Source organism: Mytilus trossulus, chromosome 2 (assembly GCF_036588685.1).
Source record: "Mytilus trossulus isolate FHL-02 chromosome 2, PNRI_Mtr1.1.1.hap1, whole genome shotgun sequence".
Lineage (NCBI taxonomy): Eukaryota > Metazoa > Mollusca > Bivalvia > Mytilida > Mytilidae > Mytilus > Mytilus trossulus.
Genome location: NC_086374.1, coordinates 64770425 through 64791885, shown reverse-complemented (window position 1 = coordinate 64791885; position 21461 = coordinate 64770425). Strand labels below are relative to the sequence as shown.

The window sequence follows — 21461 nt, the reverse complement described above, 5'->3', positions numbered from 1 at the left end:
ATTAAAAAATATGAACAAAAGTTTATCTTTAAATTTGTAGAATACTCAGTGATATTAACATGAAACAAAACAACGAGTGATTACAAAAGTACTAGGTACATGCATTTAAGGTTTGTTAACCACAGTAATCAGTATGTCCAGTGGCAAATATTTCATGATGATACAAGTTGAATAACGTTGACTTTAAACTTATGTTTATGTTTTATCAAATACTGTCATAACACAGGTACTTGTTTGATTCTTGTTTCTATCAATGGGAAAGACGAATATCAAAGTATAAAATGTGCTACCTGTCCTACATAAAGCCGTATAATTTAAGCTGTACCAAATGTTGGTTTGAAGTTACATGTTCATGTGTATACGTCATCATTTTCTGTGTAACCTTCGGAAGCGTATTATTTTTATTCTCGGAATTTTTCGATTTGAACAACGCACTGCAGACAGCATCAAATAAAACTGGGTAGGTTCTTCGACGATTAGTATAACTATAAGGTTATGATTTATGGTATTAAATCTCAAGGAAGGGCTATTTATAGGTACAGGAATAATTGATTATAGAATAATATTTATCAGCTGTTTATAGTCAGTCTAAGGGCTAGCTTTGTCACAGTTTGCAGTTCGCGGATCGGCACCCAGACAAATCGGTACCAGGAAAAATCGACACCCGTGAAAGACAAATCGGCACTTAGACAAGAAGGCAACTAACATAGACAAATCGACACCTTATAAATTATTTATCCTTCATCTTAATATAGTGAACCAAACATTAAAATTTCCTGGCACTGTTTTGTCATGTTTGTATGTTGTGATATGCTTGACTGAACTATTAATATGTCTCCTGCACTATTTATAACATTATTGTCAATATTGTACTTTATATATATCATCGAAGAGGTAAATGTATCTTATTAACTGGTTTACAAAACGTAACTTATGTTGTTTGTTTGTGAAGACTTTACTGCAGTTTAGTCATTTTGATAGGTGTCTTAATTATGTGCGCTGTCTTTACATGTCATGTTGCTGAATTGTCTTGGTCCCGAAATGTCCGGATACCGAAATGTCCAAAAAAATTGGGTGCCAAATGTCTTCAGACTGGGAGTGCTGATTTGTCTGGGTGCCGATATGTCTTAAGCTTGTTACCACCCAAATTAAGTTACCACAATATTTAATGAATAGACTGCTTTCGACTTTTTGAGTAATTAATATTATCTCAGTTCTGTCAAAAACTCTGGTTTTAGTGAACATCATTTGTGTGAACACAAGGTTATCGTCATTTCTGTTGCCATATAATTTTAGAGCAGCTAAAACAATATGATATCATTCATGTCATTTTCTACATGTATATTGCACAAATTTCATTCTTAATTTGAAATTATTCTGCAAATTACATTTGTAGATTCTTATATTTGAAATTCAACACCGTCATTAGGGAATGACCATCAATGATGCTTGATGTAATGATGATGAACTTTCTGTGGGTATGTGTCTGTAATTCAGTGGTTGTCGTTTGTTAATGTGTTTCAGATTTGTTTTTCGTTCATTATTTGGTATATATATATACATGTAGATGAGGCCATTAGTTTTCTCTTTGAATTGTTTTACATTGTCATTTCAGGGCCTTTTATAGCTGACTATGCGGTATGGGCTTTGCTAATTGTTGAAGGCCGTATTGTGGCCTACAGTTGTGAATTTCTGTGTCATTTGGTCTGTTGTGGAGAGTTTTCTCATTGGCAATCATACCACATCTTCTTTTTTATGATTAAAAGTGCAGGAATACAAGAGAATACCTCTTTCTGTTAAATGACGTCATAAAGGCGTTAACATTACTGATTTGATGAACATTTCCAATGAAGGACATAACTCAAAAGTGGTCTAACTCACATGATAATATTAACAGTCAGTCCCCATGCATCACTGAGCATTGTATATACCGGTACATGTACGTATATATATATTTACAATAAATTTGAGAATGAAATTAGGGACAACAACCCGACCGACGAGCAAAAGAGTCAGAAGACCACCAATGGGTCTTTCAACAAGAATTTATACATGTATGTGTTATACCAGTTAATATATAAAAATAGAAGTGTTAAAGTCATAAGAAACGAGTGACCGATGAAAAATAATGTTCTTCCAATTCTTGAACCAATGCATACAAACATCATAAACTTAGTCTTCTGTGCTCGAATTTATAATTTTTTTCGTGTAAATTTCGTATTATCGTCAATTTTTTTTTCAATCGGTCAGTGTTGTGAAAATATGGCAGGTAATTAAAGTTCGTGTTTTGAAGCCGAAGTTTAACGATTGTCACCTGTTTGTTAACAATTGACGAAAAATAAACAAAAAAGCATGGAAATTGAGCACGTGTTTAACATGTAAATTCAGATAATAGTTTATTTTAAGGACATCCATGCGTATTGTGGTCACCATTTTTTTACGAGATGGGTTACACTGAGGTCACCTTGCATAAGGAAAATATGTCGGGGGGAATTGCTTGCTGGAAGGAAGCAATTCAAAAAAGTAAACTTCTTCTAAATATGAATAAATTAAAGAATTTTCTTTAGAAAAAAGTATATGTACATAATTACAAGTTTTATATTATGAAAACTATCTATTGAGTTATAAAAAACATATGCATTATTTTTTTTTTAATTTGAGGTTTCTTATGACTTTAAATGAAACAACTACATGTATCTTTATAAGAGAAAAGTATACATGTATATTACAAGTCTGAGAATTTGTACATGCATGTACATTGTACATTGTAACTTGAACAATAACTCGAACCTATTATCCCATACAGTATATTACAGTCAGGGGTACTACTTGTACAAGTTAATTTTAATTACTTGAAGAAGTATTATTAATATACTTATATAAGTAAATTTGTAGGATACTTATACAAGTGAATTTTATTTACTTGTATAGGTAACAAAAAATAAAGGCTGAGTTAGGTCCCTTAGACTCCAGATTTTTTACTTGTAGAAGTAAAAAAGTTATCCCATCTTCTTTTATTGAATTCTGATGATTTCTTTGCTCTAGAATAGAATTTCAAATAATCTGCCCTTTGCACATGTTGCAAATGTCTTTACTAATCATTTAAGTGTAATTTCATGGACATGAAAATCCCATTTGTCTGTTATCTTCAGAACACTGCTTATTTACAAGCCCCAAGGAGCAATTTTTGAAGGCCTTGTGCAAATACTTAAAATCTTTGCAATCAGTTTCTTTATTGAATTAATGAGATGAAACTTTGAACTCTAATAAAAAAAAATTGAGCAAACCTGAGAAAAATCCTTAAAGGTATGAACTTACATCTCAAAACTTGAGAACTTTTGTGGGATTGTAAGAAAAATTTACTTAAACAAGTATTATTTTTAGAAAAGTAATTAAGGGGAGATTATTCATACATTATTTATTTACTTATATGTGTATATTTTTTTTTACTTCTTCAATCAATGGAGTTGTCCTTGCCATATAGTTTTACCCTTGTCCGTAATTTCGTCATTCCATAATTCTGTAATTCATTGCGTTATTCTGCAACAAACCATTATACAGAGTTTTTTTCTAAACCCCTTCAGATATTGGGCTGATTTTTGGTATGTGAGTTAACCATTATGAGTTACAGATCAAGTTTAAGTTTCGTTCCGCTCTGCTAGTTTTTACTGAATTTACGGGCTTTGGACTATGATAAATATTTGACAGTTGTTCAGACCTTTTTTCTAAATGCTTTCAGATATTGGGCGGATTTTTGATATGTGAGCTAACCATCATGAGTTACAGATAAACATTAAGTCGCTAATTTTTGCCAAAATTAAGGGTTTACAGGTAACATCCTAAAAATTGTTGAAAATCACAGTAACACAGACTTTTTTCTATGAGAATACCATCATGTTTGTGTCCACATGTGTTATTGAAATTGCAGATTTTTCAATTTTTTGTTAGACAGACCATTTGTGTTGCTTTGACACATCTAGTTGAAGAATTACTTTTGTACTTTTTTCCATAATCTAACATCATGAACATATTGAATGATCAGAATCATTACCTTTAATCATGTACAAATGTATGTGTTCAACATGTTCAATGTATTTGGCCACCTTTGTTACCCTTTAGCTTGCTTTAGGCGTATATTTATATTTACATTTGTATTTAATGAATACATGAAATATGCTGGAAAAAACTGTTCAGAATTTTTGTATTATATGATTTAGTACGTTTGAATATTTTGACTGGAAAAAAATAATCAGAGATCAATATTAAATAAAACTATATATATTTATAGATTATTACATGGCATTTTCCATCTGGCCCTGGTATCAGCCCTAGACTCCCATAGCAAGCCGAGGGCTTTAGCCCAAGGGCTTGATATGGGTCTTGGGCTGATACCAGGGTCATATGGAAAATGACATGTAATAATCTATTTATCACATATTTCAAAGCAAGAGAAAAAAAAAGCATACATAATACACCAAATTATGTTTAAAATTTCATCACAAATTCAAAAAAACAGTTAACGAAAAAAAATAAAAATATGTACATGTATCACTGTGAGTTAAAACAAAAGTTTGTATCACAGTAAGTGAGAGGTAAGCAATTAAAGTTTCAGAAATAATTACCAATAAATAAGTTTTTTAAAAATTGCAAACATTAAGCAACTTAAAGTGTTACATTACCAAATTGAATGTTAAAAATGCTTAGGAAGAATACCATATCGCTACTCATTCCAGTGCGACGTCATACATTTTCTGAATTCTTTATGACGTCAAAATTTTACAGGAACTTTTGTGATTTTTACTTTTTTCTACTACAGCAGATTAGTAACTTTCTAAATTTCTTTTCACTGTGTTCTCATTTTTCATTTCTTGTATGAATTTATAGGGCTGATAACCAACCTTGACTTCCGGTTATTATTGGCCATGCAAAAACGTACATATCAGTACAAAATATGTGATAAATATATATAAATCATGCAAAATTTAAATCTATAGATTAACATTGACAGTAGCCTGATATACACTGATATATGATCAAACATGTATCAGCTGATTATGATATTAGGTATCACCATGATCACTGCTATTCCTTTTACCAGGAATTTGTTGAAATTTCCTTACTGGACACACTTCCATACATGTACAAAAGGTACATTCTTAGAATTTGCTTTTTGCTTTATCCTGTTTATACATGTACATGTTTATACCCTAAGATCTAATTCAAAGATAGATGCTACTTTCATGTGTATGAATATCACACTGTTGCATGTTTTTAATAGATTTAAAAGTACTTTTTTGAAAACTTGGTAAATATAGAAGTGTGAATTTAGAAAAACATGTTTTTCCATTGATACAATAGTTCGTAAATTTGTAAATTATACAGATTGAAATTTAAAAAAAAAAAATGAAATGTCATACATGTAGCAGATGTTCAGCTTTTTATTTTTGACAGCAAACTTTGTTAAATTTTTATCAGACCGTGTAATTAAATTAGATTGATTATAAGGATTGATAAATTAAGCCCTTTGGACGCAGGATATTATTAAATGTGTTGTTTTAATTTTTTTACATCACTGGGTCAATACCTCTGCTGCTGGACTATCAGTCCCTGAGGGTATCATCAGCTTAGTAGTCATTACTTCGGTACACTGACATGATTTCAGTTGACAAACTTAACTAAAATTGTCTGTTTATAAATTTTGAAATTATTAAGAAACTAAGATTTCAACTCCCTCAGGCAAAGTTGGCTTTAGATGAATTTGGCTATTTATTTTATGTATTTTTGACGTATAGCTCTTCAACAGTTTCGATACTTATACATCTTAGGATTTCAAATGATTGGCTTTGAGCGTTTCCGATGAAAGTAAATCCATAAAAGTGCCTCAGACGCAGGAAATGATCATAATTAAACATGTTGTTTTGCAATTTTTTTACATCACTGGATTATAATTAAACAGTAGATTGTTTACTGGTGGCCATTGGATAGCCACATATATATTTGTACTTTTTTCCCATCTGAAAGAAGCATAAATGAAAAATTATTTTTATGCCCCACCTACGATAGTAGAGGGGCATTATGTTTTCTGGTCTGTGGCTCCGTTCGTTCGTCCGTCTGTGCGTCTGTTCAGGTTAATGTGTTGAAGCTGAAGTCCAATCAACTTGAAACTTAGTACTCTTGTTGCTTATGATATGATCTTTCTAATTTTAAAGCCAAATTAGACTTTTGACTTCAATTTCCAGTCCACTGAACATAGAAAATGAAAGTGGGAGTTTCAGGTTAAAGTTTTTGGTCGAGGTAGTTTTTGATGAAATTGAAGTCCAATCAACTTGAAACTTAGTACATATGTTCCCTATAGTATAATCTTTCTAATTTTAATGCCAAATTAGATTATTACCCAATCTCACGGTCCATGGAAAATGCAAAAGGTATGCGAGTGGGGCTTCCGTGTACTTCGGACACATTCTTGTTATTTTTACCTTAGGACAGCTACCAAAATTTGAAGACAACATATTTTCATCACAGATGTTGTTATATTTTGGTACTCTCTTGACCTTTGTTCTGGTTTCATGGGAAACATGGCAGAGCTTTTCAAGAATTTCTTAATGATCTTTTGAAAAATAATTTATTATGTTCATTAGTCCTTAAGCTTGGATTATAGCATTTGTATAGCAAGAAGGCATGAAGTTCAGAACAATGTTCATGATGATGATGATTGAGATATTTATTCATTCTTCACATCACGGTGCAAAACTATTTGTTTTTAGATGATAAACATGTTGCCTTGAAATTATTACTCAACAAGAGTTAGTTAAAATTGCCTCCTTAATGATGTGAATTAAATTATATTGGGTTGAATAAGTTAAAAAATTTGGAACATTTACATAAAGAGACTAAGTTTTATAATAAAGAGCAGAGTTCTGGATCAGTAGGGGTATTGACCAGACCCAATGGATATACAATTTTCTATTGGATGACATAAGATACACAATGTAATGACTGTTTATCATAAGCAAAGACAATCAAAACTGATACAATGTTAGCAGATTAACTAACTGTCGATTCCTATTTCTATTTTAGTGGGTATCAATTTTCGTGGATTGACAGAAAATTGCATTTTTGTAGATATTTGATTTCATGGTTTTGTCAATCTCTGCATACAACACCTATAGAAAATGTGTAATTCGTTGAGCATTTGAATTTGTGGTTTATCTAGCCCTGTACCCATGAAAACCTTGAAAAATGATATCCAATGAATAATAATGAATCCACAGTTAATAATAAGCATCCCTTTTGTTTACATGCTATCTTTGTACTTATACTTATAAGAATCAGGCAAATTTAGAAGTATTTCAAAACATGGGCAGCTTTGCATGAAAAAAAACCTCTGTTGTTTCTGTTTGTCTGTTAATTTATTATCTCTAGACACCTTATGGTTATAGAATAATGTGTTACTTAAGTCTTTACATTTATGATGCATTATACCAATACTTTTTGGTAATTTTGTAAAAAATTATTTTACTTTTTATTAACATGATTAACAGCTTTATAAATATGCAGTTTTTGCAAATAATATTTGATGTTGCAGATTTATTTATTTACCCTTTTAACATGTGTTTAAGTTAAATGCATGTCAACAAATACTTGTAAGAATGCCCATTTGTTATAATCTTTTGATTTAATGATCAAATAATGATATTATATATATATATCGTGATGATAGACAAGTTGTAAGTTTCTCAGGTTGCTGAGGCGTAAATATTAAATGATGAAATATTTACTTTATTACAAACAAACTATTGCTTTAGGCAGAAAAATTTGCTAAAGAGATCACTTTGTACTCTGGAGTCGATCTTTCTGGAACATATTTATTTACGTTGTTTCTTCAAGTACACTACTGGTACTTGTATATAAATACCAGATCTATTGTAAATTTTATACAGTGGTCTATAAATTAAATTTCTTGAACTCAATCTTCAAGAATAGCAGCTGTATAATTTTAATCACTATTTTCAGTGTTATGAAATATTCTGGAGTTAAACACAGCTTTTGAGTTTAATAATAATTTTGACATTTTGTGTCTATTCTGTTATCAAATATATTAGGATTTAGAGGAGATTGTGTATATATATAACAGCTGGAAAAAATGTCACTTGTTTCAAGAGATGTGCCCATAAGATATGAACCAGACTTTTGGCCATCCTGTTATGATCAACATTTAGCAATGTACAGAGATTCTATTCCGTATGAAAATCAAATCTCTAGATATGATGATTTTTATATGCCATATGGTTTTGAAAGCAGACCACTAATGCGTAGCCAAATCTGGCCAAATTTTGAAAGAGAAATGTCCAAAATGAATGAAGAGATGAAAAGAAACTGGGATGTTTCACGTAGAATGGCAGATGGAAACCTTGCAAAAATGGGAGATAATTTCCTTGCTCCATCTGCAGAAAACTGGAGATTAATGGAAAATTTCAGGATGGATAATCCTATAATTGAAGATAATTCTGGAAGAAGAAAATTCTATTTGGAATATGACACGTCACAATTCAAACCAGAGGAAATAACTGTGAAAACATCTGGCCAGCAATTAACTGTTCACGCTAAACATGAAGAGAAATACGAGAATCGTTCATCCAGAAAGGAATATCAGAGAAGCTATCTGTTGCCCCAGGAAGTAAATCCAGAACTTTTGACCTCCAAGCTTAGTGAAACTGGAAAATTAACAATTACGGCCTTACTTCCAGCATTGATGCCAGGAAATAAGGAAAGACTTATAGCAATTGAGCACACAAAATAATGTTCATAACAGACTGTCTGTCAGTTGAAAGGAAATTAAACATCTTAAAACAGTTGTGAAATCAGTTTGAAAGAACATAGATATATATGAAAACACCAAATTTTATACCAAAATTTTCTAGCATCTGATGTGTGACAATGTTTTGTCAGAATCTTTCATATTGTACATTGTGTGAATAAACATCTTTTAATACTGGTATATATGTATTAGTTTCTTGTGTACAATTTGGAAATTAGTATGGCGTTCATTATCACTGAACTAGTATATATTTGTTCTGGGGCCAGCTGAAGGACGCCTCCGTGTGCGGGAATTTCTCGCTACATTGAAGACCTGTTGGTGACCTTCTGCTGTTGTTTTTTATTTGGTAGGGTTGTTGTCTCTTTGACACATTCCCCATTTCCATTCTCAATTTTATTTTTTACAGAGTTTGTCTTTAGTGCCGTGTGGAGGCAGTAGAGTGCCTCCCCGTGCTTCAGGTTTATGCTCTTATAATATACTAGATTATGGAGTGTGTGTCCGAGCGAGAACTGCTCTAGTTCATTACTTTAGGAATGTTTATCAAAAAGTAGTATTTCAATATTCAGCCCCATTCTACTATTTAGTCAGTCATCAGTCCTACCATGATATACACTATCTTTTTCGGGTAATTTATACTGATGGCGTTTGACATTTTCAGCCGAACACATTTATCAATTTTATATAACTTAAATTATTGTATGCTGGTTCATATTCTGGACGCCAATCTTTGCTCCTTTATTATGTAATTCACTAACAAAACAATTATGAAACTTAGAAATGGAAAAATACTAAATACTAAACTTGTTCAAAGGGTATCTACACGTCTCAATCTTCAAAATTGGTTATCTAAAAATACTACCATCGCTAACATTTTTAACAATAAAAATCGTGGTTACCCTTCTATCGATAAGTGTCATGCCAAAAAATGACTTACATGTCCCCGTCTTTCCACCAACAATACGGTAAGGTCCACGTTTAATGGTCGCACATTTTCTTTAAATTTTGAAACTGATATAACTTGAAAATCAAACAGTATTATTTATTTACTCACATGAAACAAACCGGGGTGTGGTATTCAGTACGTAGGAGAAACTGGACGATATTTATCTAAACGCACTCAAGAACATCTGTATCGTTTTAAAAGACCAAATAAATTCAAAAGTATCATTTACCAACACCTTAAGAAGCACAACCATCCTTTTAAATATTTAGCAGTTCAACCTTTAGAAGTAGTAAATAAGCAGCCTGGTGAATCGCATTCAAAGTTTGTACGATCACGGAAAATAATTGAATTAAATTGGATTAAAAAATTACAGACAGTTTACCCTCTCGGTCTAAATGATAATATCATGGGAATTGGTTATATATCTAGAACCAATTCCGTTAACATTTTGGATATAGTTTCTAAAACTGTTCGTAAAAACCGTTCTCACGGTCGTAGAACAAATCGCAATCAAAGAAAATTTCGGGCCAATCATACCAATATTTCGGACCTAATTTCTATTTCAAAAAACAACGGCAGACATTATCTGTTAACAAAACTCTGTTCGTTACCGGTTAATAAGTTAAATAAAATTTTGGAGGATTGCAACACAATTTCATATAGCAGTCCTAAGTATGAAATTGTTCAAATTATTATGGCATATTGTTATTCCAAGTTATTTCCAAAAATTGATCGCCCTGAAGATCATAAAAAACATTTTATTAAAATTAAGTATGTCAATAAAGGCTTTGATTTTGTAAATATTGCCGGTATATTTAACGACCATTCTGTTAAAGAACAAATTCCTGGATATTTTGACAATACTGAGCTACCTCTTATTTGTTATATTTACAAGAAATCTACCCGGAAATTTGTGTTTAATTATAGTCAATTGTGTAAAGATGTTAATATCAGTGAAACTACACCTACTTCATGTAATTGCAGTAATTCTGAATATATTTATGGACCCATTTCCCATGTTATAACAGGAGATCTTAACATCGTTCAAGACGAGAGTTAAAATCATTCCTCAGTAAAGGACCTAAATATCGTCCCCCGTCTATTATTAATTGGAATAAGTGTCGTAATATCATCCACGACTCACTCCATACTTACTGTATGAAATGGATAAAACGGGAAAAAAAATGACAAAAAATCTTTGGACTCTTTTTTTAATTCAGTAATGAAGATAGTTGATATACGTATTCAACATTTTAAAGAACATTTTACTATTAACAATAACCACAATAAACCTATTTCTCGTATCAAGCATAAACTAAAAGAACTAGCCAAGGAATTTGTTTTTGTCCCGGCCGATAAAGCTGCTAATAATATTATTATTGTTTGACGTAAATTTTACATTGAGGTTCTGAAAAAGGAAATCACCAATTCACCAACATTCCAACTGACTCCATTTTCAGAAAACGAAATCTGTAACAAACAAACTTTTAGCCACCGCTTTACAGGCAGAGTCAAATACAATGAAAGTCCCAACTATGTATTGGCTTCCGAAGCTGCACAAAACCACTTACAAATATAGATTTATTTCGTCTTCAAGCCATTGTTCAACTACTAAATTGTCTTTTCTTCTTACCAGCACACTTGGTACAATTAAAAACCTTATAATAAATTGTTCAAATAAGGCCTTCGAAAATAGTGGAATAAATTACTTTTGGAGTGTCAAGAACTCGTTGGAAGTACTTGATAAATTGCATGCTTATATTGGTGATTTTAAATCTGTTCAAAGTTTTGATTTTTCTTCCCTGTATACCACATTGCCTCACATTCTCATTAAGAAAAAATTCACACACCTAATTAAATGGGCATTCAAAAAATCAGAATGTGAATATATATGTTCAAACTCTTTTAGGTCATTTTTTAGTAGCAATAAACAAAAAAACTATGTTAATTGGACATGCTTTGATACTATATATGCCCTTGAATTTTTACTAGATAACATTTTTGTTCGCTTTTAGGGGGATTCCATATATCGTCAGATTATCGGAATTCCAATGGGGACTAACTGTGCACCACTTATTGGGGACCTCTTTTTGTATTGTTATGAGTTACAATTTATGACAGAAATAAGCAAAGACCCATCAAAACAACATCTGATAAACAAATTTAATAATACTTTTAGATATTTTGATGATATTTTGGCTCTCAATAATGACGACTTCAGTTTGTATATTAATGAAATTTTTCCTGCTGAACTTACTTTAAATAAAGCTAATACTAACAATGACCACTGCCCCTTCCTCGATCTTGATATCTATATCACTAACGGAAAGCTGAATACTAAAATTTATGATAAAAGGGATGATTTTTCATTTCCTATTGTTAATTATCCGTTTTTAGATGGTGACGTTCCCTTGTCACCATCTTACGGTGTTTATATATCTCAACTTGTACGATTCGGTCGTGTATGTAACAATGTTTTAGATTTTAACGAGAGAAATTTATGTATTACTGATAAATTATTACACCAGGGTTTTCGATATCACAAACTAGTCAAAACATTTACTAAATTTTATCATCGGTATAAAGACATCATTCGTAAATATAGCTCAACATGCAGACTTCTTATACGTTCAGGTATTTCACATCCAATTTTTTATGGAAATATTCTGTATAAAGCACAAAGGTGTCAGTATTCACCTCAGAAACTTACAAAACCTTTGAATAGACTTATTAAGAAGGGATATAATTACGATACTGTTGTCAAGTCATTAAAGATTGCATATTTTGGCGTTAATATTGAGTCACTGATAAGGTCTTTGCGTCGGAACTAAACACATTTATTCTAAAAACAGTTGTTGGCATGACACGGGTTATGTTCTTCTCATATATGTTATGATGGTATGATACTAAACCCCTAACGGGAAGGATTGTGCCTGATGTTCATATGATGAAATCATAATCTTTCCGTCAGTTTAATTGAAGTCTGGAGCTGGCATGTCAGTTAACTGCTAGTAGTCTGTTGTTATTTATGTATTATTGTCATTTTGTTTATTTTCTTTGGTTACATCTTCTGACATCAGACTCAGACTTCTCTTGAACTGAATTTTAATGTGCGTATTGTTATGCGTTTACTTTTCTACATTGGTTAGAGGTATAGGGGGAGGGTTGAGATCTCACAAACATGTTTAACCCCGCCGCATTTTTGCGCCTGTCCCAAGTCAGGAGCCTCTGGCCTTTGTTAGTCTTGTATTATTTTAATTTTAGTTTCTTGTGTACAATTTGGAAATTAGTATGGCGTTCATTATCACTGAACTAGTATATATTTGTTTAGGGGCCAGCTGAAGGACACCTCCGGGTGCGGGAATTTCTCGCTACATTGAAGACCTGTTGGTGACCTTCTGCTGTTGTTTTTTATTTGGTCAGGTTGTTGTCTCTTTGACACATTCCCCATTTCCATTCTCAATTTTATATACCAGTACTACAATGTAGTACTATTTATAGAGTTTTGTTGATGCAGATGTTAATTATTGATCTGTTTTATATGAACAATGTTCATATATACATGTAGAATACAAATAAAGGGTAAAATGTAATTCAATGTAAGCTTGAACACTTTTACAGGGCTCTGAATGAAATATTTATCTACATACATATATACTATTTCTCTAACTCTATGGAAATTTATCCCTTTCCGCACCCATTGTATAAAAAAATTTAATCAACGTGTGGTTGCTGGTGATCTCAAAAGATCATTGGATGATTTTGAGGGTCATGACCTTTTTAGCTAACTGAATGAATCAAAATACGATAACAGGTGTTAATGAAATTGACAACTTCGTGCAATGTGAAAGGCACTCGAAGGGGATTTTTGGTTAACAAAAAAAGAAAATGTCTTTTAAATCATTAGAGAAACAGATTCTTACATAGTTACTCGTGGATTATCGGATTCATCCAATCTTGATAGTTCAATTATAAATTTTAAAGTCCTCGCCGAGGCGGATCGGACTTTAAAATTGATATTTAACTATCTCGATTGGATAAATCCGATAATCCACTGGTATCAATGTAAGAATCTATATGTATACAATAGGCATTTATTTTTTAAGTTTTTTGCACACAAGTAGTTATATAAAGATGTTTTTATTAAACTGCTGTTGATCAAATCTTTTAGTTTCTTATCATTTGTACCAATTTTAGGATTAACTTGAAAAAAAGAGTATGATCTATATATCATATATATATATCATATATGCCCTTGCAGCTTTGAAGATTCCATATATATATATTTATAATGTAAAAACACAAATTCTAAGGTTTAGGAGGTGTAATAAATAAAAACTGAAAAAGTGTATACAAGAAAAATCAATGTTGGTATCTATACATGTAAATTATAAAAAGAAAAACAGTTTTAATACCAGAATTTGGAATATATATATTTATACATATATACAGACATGACAAAAGAGTTTTTTTTTCTTCAAAATAAAAAAATTCTGACATACATGTACATGCATATGTATAGAATATATATATAACTTAGAAATCTATATTTTGAAAACTGTCTTATAGTATACTTCACTGAGACAATTACCCACAGGCACAAATTATCAGAAGAGTCATCATCTAGGCATGTTGTGGACACTTTATTTTTAAAAAGATAAGTGATCTGAAAGAAATAATAGAATAAGTGAAGTTGAACTACTAAAATTGTCTTTATAGGATCTCACTCAGCTGTTAGCCTAATTTACACTTGCAGGAAAAGAAAAAAAAACTGGAAAAGGGACACAGGACCATCTATAATCATGAAAGAAAATTATACATATTTTGAAAGTTGGAAAGCTTGATATTTTGCTGGGAGTGCAAAATTGAAAGGAATTTCTTTTTTTCCTGTGTAGAAAAATAACAAGGCTGAAGCCTCCCTAATTACTGTCTGTCTGTTATTCTGAGTGCAAGACAGTGAATAGAATTAGTAAATATGCATCATACTTTAATTACTTGATCATCTCTGTGGTCTAATACTCTCACATAGTGATGAAGGTTGTTGTTTGAACGCAGCCTGATCAAACCATAGACTTTTAAGTTGATATTTGTTGCTTCTCCACTAGGCACACAATATAGCAAAGGCATAAAAATGTGACCAGTGGAAGGATGATATGCATGTCTTCTTGTGAACTAGCACTTTAAAAATCTGACTCAGTGATTGGTATTACAAAGCAGGGTTTATATTCATTTCATATTTTCAAGTTCTCTTCCGAAATATGAATTTAAAAATTTGCTTCTGGACAATAAGCAACAAGCCATCCATCCATCCATCAATAATTTAAAATAGAAAAATGATTTTTTGCGTAATGATTTATGTTCTTATGTAGTGACAAACTGTGAATTTCAAAATTTAAGAATATTTTTTATATTTATTGCAAAATTGAACAAAAGTCCACGCATGATAAAATGTGACCAAAACAGCTTGAGTTTATAAGCTTAAAAATATAAACAAATATAGGCTGTTATCTGCTCTTTGGTTGTGTTGTTGTCTCTTTGAGAAATTCTCCATTTCCATTCTCATTTTTTTGTATGGCAGACAGCAACCTGCAACTACCACTGAATTGTAGACTCCTGACTTTGGACAGGTTTTTATATAACTGCAAACATTTTTTTTGGGTTTGTATAATGGTATGATGTCGTCATCTAAAGACGTTTGGTTTTCAAGCAGCAACTTTAGTTCAAGTGAATGGATCTCTATGTAATTTGTCAAGAAGGTTCAATACTACAAAAGAAAGGTAATGATTGATTTTGGGGTTTATGGTTACCAACAGTTTATGAATTATGGCCAAAAAACCAGCATTTTGTAGTTTCTTGACAAAAACTTGTGTGTAGGTGTATGGATCACTCTGTCATTGTATCACAATGGTTCATATCACAAAAGAAAGGCTGGGAATGAGTTTAGGGGTATTGCACCAAACATACAGGAATAAGGGTAAAAAAGGGGGCCAACAACAAGCATTTTTCTAGTTTCCAGAGTCCAGACAATAAAGAATTTGTCTTTGGTAAAAAAAGAAGACAAACTACCAATGGCCAAGAGAGATAACTCGGGTCAAATTCATTCTAATTCCAAAAAGCAAAATGATTGATTCTGACTTAAACATGTGGATTCCCTGACTTATTTAAAGGTCAGAATATATAACATGTATAATGGAGGACAACTCAAACTGGTACACAAATAGATTTACTGTCTCAATGTGTCTTATTATTTACTTTTCCTGTTTTTCAGACAATGTTTACATCAGCAACCCAGGCAGTATATACAACACCTGTTCCTGTACCAGAGGATCCAGCAGGCAACATCAAAGATGATTGTAGATTATGGATTGGAAATTTGGATACTAGACTGACAGAGTAAGACATACATACATGTAGAAATAAACAAGAAAATTCTATCTGTTCCCAAATTCATGAAAAAATATAATTGTGTTGGTAACTTTAATCATGTTATGAAACTTTAATTGGATACAATTTGTATATTAAGGGGCCATAACTCATGATTTATCTGTAAAATAAAAATATATACATGATTACTAAAATAGATTGCTGTTACATCATACCAAACTATTATCCTAGCATGAACCTTGTTCATTTTAAAATAAAATAGGAAAAATTGCAGACAAGTTATGATAGATATTTTGATAACTGATATCTAGAGCAAATTTACCTAAAGCAATGTATGTTTACAAGATGTCCTTTTCATGTTATCTTAATGTGATACAGTTGCCTAATTCAAAATACCATATAACGTTTTTTTTATCGCAGGGTGTACATTTTCTATATTTTCACAGTCAGAACAGAATCGCCAAAATAAATTCAACAAATTTAAAAGTGCACATGCCAAGGTATTGATAAACATTTTGAATCTGCCTAAATATTAACCACAATAAACATTTTGTATATCTTATTCAATGAAAATTGCAAACTTTTACACCCTCGAAAATAACCAGCTATTTTGTAATATAAGGAAGTTGTTGCATATTCAACTAGACCAAAATTACCATTATTGATGAACATGTAACCCCCTTAAGTAATACTTTTGTACTCAAGTGATTTGGGCAGCCAATAATGACTAGCACAGTTTTAATATTACTTTTTTCTTTGTAGCTAGATTTAAGGGATATTTAACAATGTGTATCATCGTACAGCGGATATAGGTACTAACCAAGCGGGCGTGAGCGATTTTGATCTTACACGAAACGAAAAATCTTTGTTTTGTTCACATAATATCAATGTGTACTTCAATCTAGACATAATTGCTGTTTTAAGAAATGATTTGGTCACAGGTTGATGATTAGAGATGTCTTATTATTTTCCAAAAACAAGAGGGATTACTAAAAGCATGTGAAAAAATACTTGTAAATGAAGTTGTCCTTGTCTCCTCCGATATAATTCTTTATTCATTTCAACTCTTTTTCTGATAGAAGGTCAATGTGTGTGTGTAATAAGTATAGCTGTTTCAATAATTTGCATTGAAATCTTTCATACATATGTTATTTTTCGATATTTTATCCCGAAAGAAGTGTTGTGTACGGTGTATAGCTGACCACATAAATCCTTATGTAGGGTGCATAGTTAAGTTGTACACAAAAACTTTATTTTCATACTCGTTTATTACCAAACAGTTTCAAGGAATGAGTAATCACAGGTAGGTTTATGATTGGTAACCATTACTGTTGCCCTGTATTAGGTCTCTTTCAGATAAAACCTGTGAATGTCTCAACAACTGTATCGAAATTGAAAGTGGGTGTTGACTTTCACAACTATTTGCGCATGAACAAGTTAATTGTTCTTATTTAAATAGCAAAGTTGTTTTATGAATAGGAAAAAATGGATGCAAAAATTATTTGGGAGCAGGAAATATAAATGTTGAGAAATGTACATTGAATATTGATAAAACAAAACACAGATCTTCGTTACCTTGTAAGGTCAAAATCGATCATGCCCGCTTGGTTAGTACCTATATCCGGTGTACTAATGATACACGGTGTTTAAGTAGACAGGAATTTTGGGGAACAGTTTACATTGAGGAAAGGTCATACAAAGAACTTTATTGTTTATTATTGTTTCAGAATGAACAAACATTACACCTATATCCTTTCAGGTACACATTGTTAAAGCTTCTACAAAAGTTTGGAGAATTGAAAAGATTTGATTTTCTTCTTAACAAACTAGGACCAGAAAAAGGAAAACCCAGAGGATACTGTTTTGTTAGTTATGAAAATAGAAAGGTGAGAATAAGGTTTCTTGTACAACAGTGTTCATTTGACCTTGACCTTAATGTCTTGGATCATTGATCATGTTAAGCTGATGTGGTGCATTGAGTAATTAAGACCTTAATCTTAAAAACTTTCAGCATAGAACTTAATCAGTATTCATAAAGCAGGAAAGACTTCAGTGTGTGTAGTGTTAAACTAACTTACATATACATGAGCTTAATATTCTAATACTATATTGCCTTCACTTATTAGAATTTGTACAAAAAACAAGATTGAATTTGGTATTATAGAAAATTAAAACAGAACTGAGTATCAACTTTTTTGTAACATGATTTTTGTTTCATAACACTTTTAGGATGCTGAGAAGGCGAAGAGGAATATGCATGGTAAACTGGCATTGTCCAAAAGACTAGTAGTCAAATGGGCACATGTAGAAACAGAGGTTATTATTTTACTTTAGTGATTTTACTGTATCAAAATATAATCAATACATAAGACATTGTGCAGGTACAACAATCCTTTAACCATAACAATGAAAAATTGTAAGTTTTTTCAGGACTTATGTCGTACTTTGAAATTGACTATGACTAGAAATTTGTCTCTATTCACTAACTTCAGTTTGCCTGAACCCCAAATGTTATGAAACTTGTAGGCCATGCTTATTACCACATAACACAGATCAAGTTTGAATTTTGGTGGCATCACAATGAATGAATGAATATTTTAATATTAAAGTGCAACCTGAATTATAAATAACAATATCATATTCAAATATACTGGTGATTTTAAGCCAGCAAAATAGGCTTATGATGCACTACCAGGATATGATACACATTGTGTTTTTATTATTGATATAATAATATATAAATAGGATTAATGTTTTTCCTTCAAAATAAAATTTTGTCGTTATTTCACCATTTCCACAGTAGAACTCAATGTTAAATGAATCTCTTACATATACTGAATTATTTTTGGTGAAAAAAAAGAAACTATTGACTTGAGGTTTTTTTTGTCAATTTGAGCTTTATGTTCCATGTACAATAGATTTATGTGCTTCCATAAACAACATCTCTGTTTTCTTTTAAGACTGAATGTATGCTACTGATTTGATAATGTCTGCTTGTTTTCCTGGAAATTCTTATCATATCACTTTATGGGAAAACACAGCTACATAACAAAAAGTACCTTTATCAGGTAAAAGTTTATAAAGTTACTATGAGAAAGCTAAAAGCTTTATCTCTGGACATTGGAATCAGGTCATCTCATGCCCTCTCTTATAGAATCTTTTAAATTTGTTATTACATTGAAATCAGGGGTGGATCCAGCAATTTTTTTTTTTTTTTAATTTTTATTATTTATAACTTCCAATTTACAACATAATATACAAAAATATAATAGCAATATATAATATATAAATCTATAGATATTATCTAATCAATACAACTGTCTATTAGGAAGCAATTTTTTTTTTTTTTTTAAATACAAATATAAGATATAGAGTAAAGCAGTTTGAACACCGGAGAGAGAGAGGGAGAGAGAGAGAGAGAGAGAGAGAAAGAGAGTGAGAGAGAATAGTGTGATGAGTTTTCAATATAATTCATCTAGAAATTGAATTCTATTTTAGTATAGTAAATACAGCATTTTCATTTATAACATGTATAATATTGAATGTAAAGTATATACATTTTTGTATTTAACTAAGTAATATATCAAAAACATTCCATTCTCTGAGAAAATGATGTTCACATTTGTTTTTCATAGCAATATTTTTGTCCATTGCATACACATATTTCATCTTTTCTTTTACTGAGTTTAATGTAAGATTTTTTTTAAAACATCTAGAATTATAAATATATTGCTTTATGGTAAGAAAAATAGTATTTTCTGCATTGCCTTTTGATATTTTTGCAGAGTTACCAAACAAAAAAACTTCTTGTGTAAAAAGTACACTAATTCCATTGGTCAGAAACCAATTTTCAATCTGTTCTAATAATAATTGTGTATGTTCACATTCCCAAAATAAATGTTCTAATGTTTCAATTTCTCTATTACAAAAAGTACAATTTGGATTATCATAAATCTTAATTTTATAAAGAAATTTGTTTGTAGCTAAGATTCGATGATTGAATCTATACTGTAGCCACTGTAACTTAGATCCAGCGATTTTAAAAAAGGGGGGGCCAACCCATGATAAAGGGGGGTTCCAACTATATGTGACGTCCCCATTCAAATGCATTGATCGGCCAAAAAAAAGGGGGATTCCAACCCCCGCACCCCCCACCCCCCTGGAAATAAATTGAAAGGGTTTATGTATGTTGAATATGAATTACATATACTTGACCACAATTTCTTATAACTTTCAGAGTACACAGCAAGACATAAGAGTACCTGGTAGCAATACAGGTGTATATCCTACTGGCAGGTGAGTTTATAAATCAAATTATCAGCTAACATGGTGATGCATCCCCCCAAAAATATGTATATATGTATTAATATGATATGACTGATATAAGTGTCACTCTACAACTATAACAGATTATTCAAAAATCTGACAAATAATTATTTGTTTTATCAAACCAAACTACTTAACTAACGGCATGACATTTTAACTAATTGTTGTAAAAACCCATAGCCAACAAAAATGCAAGATGATGAATTAAAGCATTCTTACAATCATATGTACTAATAACTTCAATGCTTAAAAAAAGTCGACTGAGTACCCGTACTTTTCCAGACATCATATATTTCTTTTTCTTTTCAGCACTGATAGTCAGATACAAGCCATAGAAGACAAGTTAAGAAAGATGGAAGAATCATCATCAGAATTCACAATTTCTACAAAACCTGTAGCCCAACCAGGAAGTAGTCAATTATATCAAATGAACGCTGCCAAACAAGAACAAATCAAGAAACCATACAGCCGCAAAAAGTGATCTCATCATGGTATTTTGATGTCTGAAAAAAAATCAAACTTGGTTGCAAAGTTGATGGTATGCTACCATACATGGAATTGCTCCAGTATCAATGTCCAATGAGCATTTGTTGTCCCAAGGAGGCTGTGTTGTACTGCAAATAACTATATATAGAAGAAACGTACACTGATAAGGAGGACTAGAAATTTTAAAACATTAATTGTGAAATATATAAAAGATTGTTTTGTTTCAAATTTCACATTAACACAATGCATTGTGTCTTATTTTAGATAAAGATGAAAAGAATATAAGATTCTTGTAATTTAACTCTCTTTAAGTCTGTTGATATTGTGACACCATGTTGAATGGGATTTCCACTTTATGGTGCCAAAGAGATTCGCATCGAGAAATAAGGAACATCATCTCCTGTATTTACACTACTAAAGATATTTTAATGAAGCCATACAGAAATCTTAACAAAACACTTGGTTAATAGACAGTTTATATCATATTTCTCATCATTTATTGCA

At 31.3% G+C, this 21461-nt stretch overlaps 3 protein-coding genes across 5 annotated transcripts in view; 2 read left to right on the top strand and 1 right to left on the bottom strand.

Annotated features, from left to right (window-relative positions):
* LOC134707782 (ribosome-recycling factor, mitochondrial-like) overlaps positions 1 to 21461 on the bottom strand; it is a 32084-nt gene that overhangs the window by 8324 nt on the left and 2299 nt on the right. Inside the window, exon 1 of one of the 2 annotated variants that reach the window (XM_063567824.1) lies at positions 291 to 420. The exons of the other annotated variant lie outside the window; for it this stretch is intronic. The gene's annotated coding sequence lies outside the window, so the exon portion shown is untranslated. Of the gene's footprint in view, positions 1 to 290; positions 421 to 21461 lie in introns of those variants that run through there. 2 annotated transcript variants of the gene reach the window in all.
* LOC134707783 (probable RNA-binding protein 18) lies at positions 371 to 21238 on the top strand. 2 transcript variants are annotated; one of them, XM_063567826.1, is made up of 6 exons: positions 371 to 460; positions 16030 to 16154; positions 17905 to 18031; positions 18375 to 18461; positions 20383 to 20441; positions 20781 to 21238. In XM_063567826.1, exons 2-6 carry the CDS (start codon positions 16033 to 16035, stop codon positions 20950 to 20952), a joined length of 567 nt encoding a protein of 188 aa, XP_063423896.1. In that variant the 5' UTR covers positions 371 to 460; positions 16030 to 16032; the 3' UTR covers positions 20953 to 21238. The 2 variants fall into 2 exon arrangements, with proteins under 2 accessions (XP_063423896.1, XP_063423897.1); XM_063567827.1 differs by lacking the exon at positions 371 to 460 and adding an exon at positions 514 to 536.
* On the top strand, positions 7738 to 8916 carry LOC134707781 (alpha-crystallin A chain-like). Its single transcript, XM_063567823.1, has one exon. It carries the CDS (start codon positions 8144 to 8146, stop codon positions 8798 to 8800), a length of 657 nt encoding a protein of 218 aa, XP_063423893.1. The 5' UTR covers positions 7738 to 8143; the 3' UTR covers positions 8801 to 8916.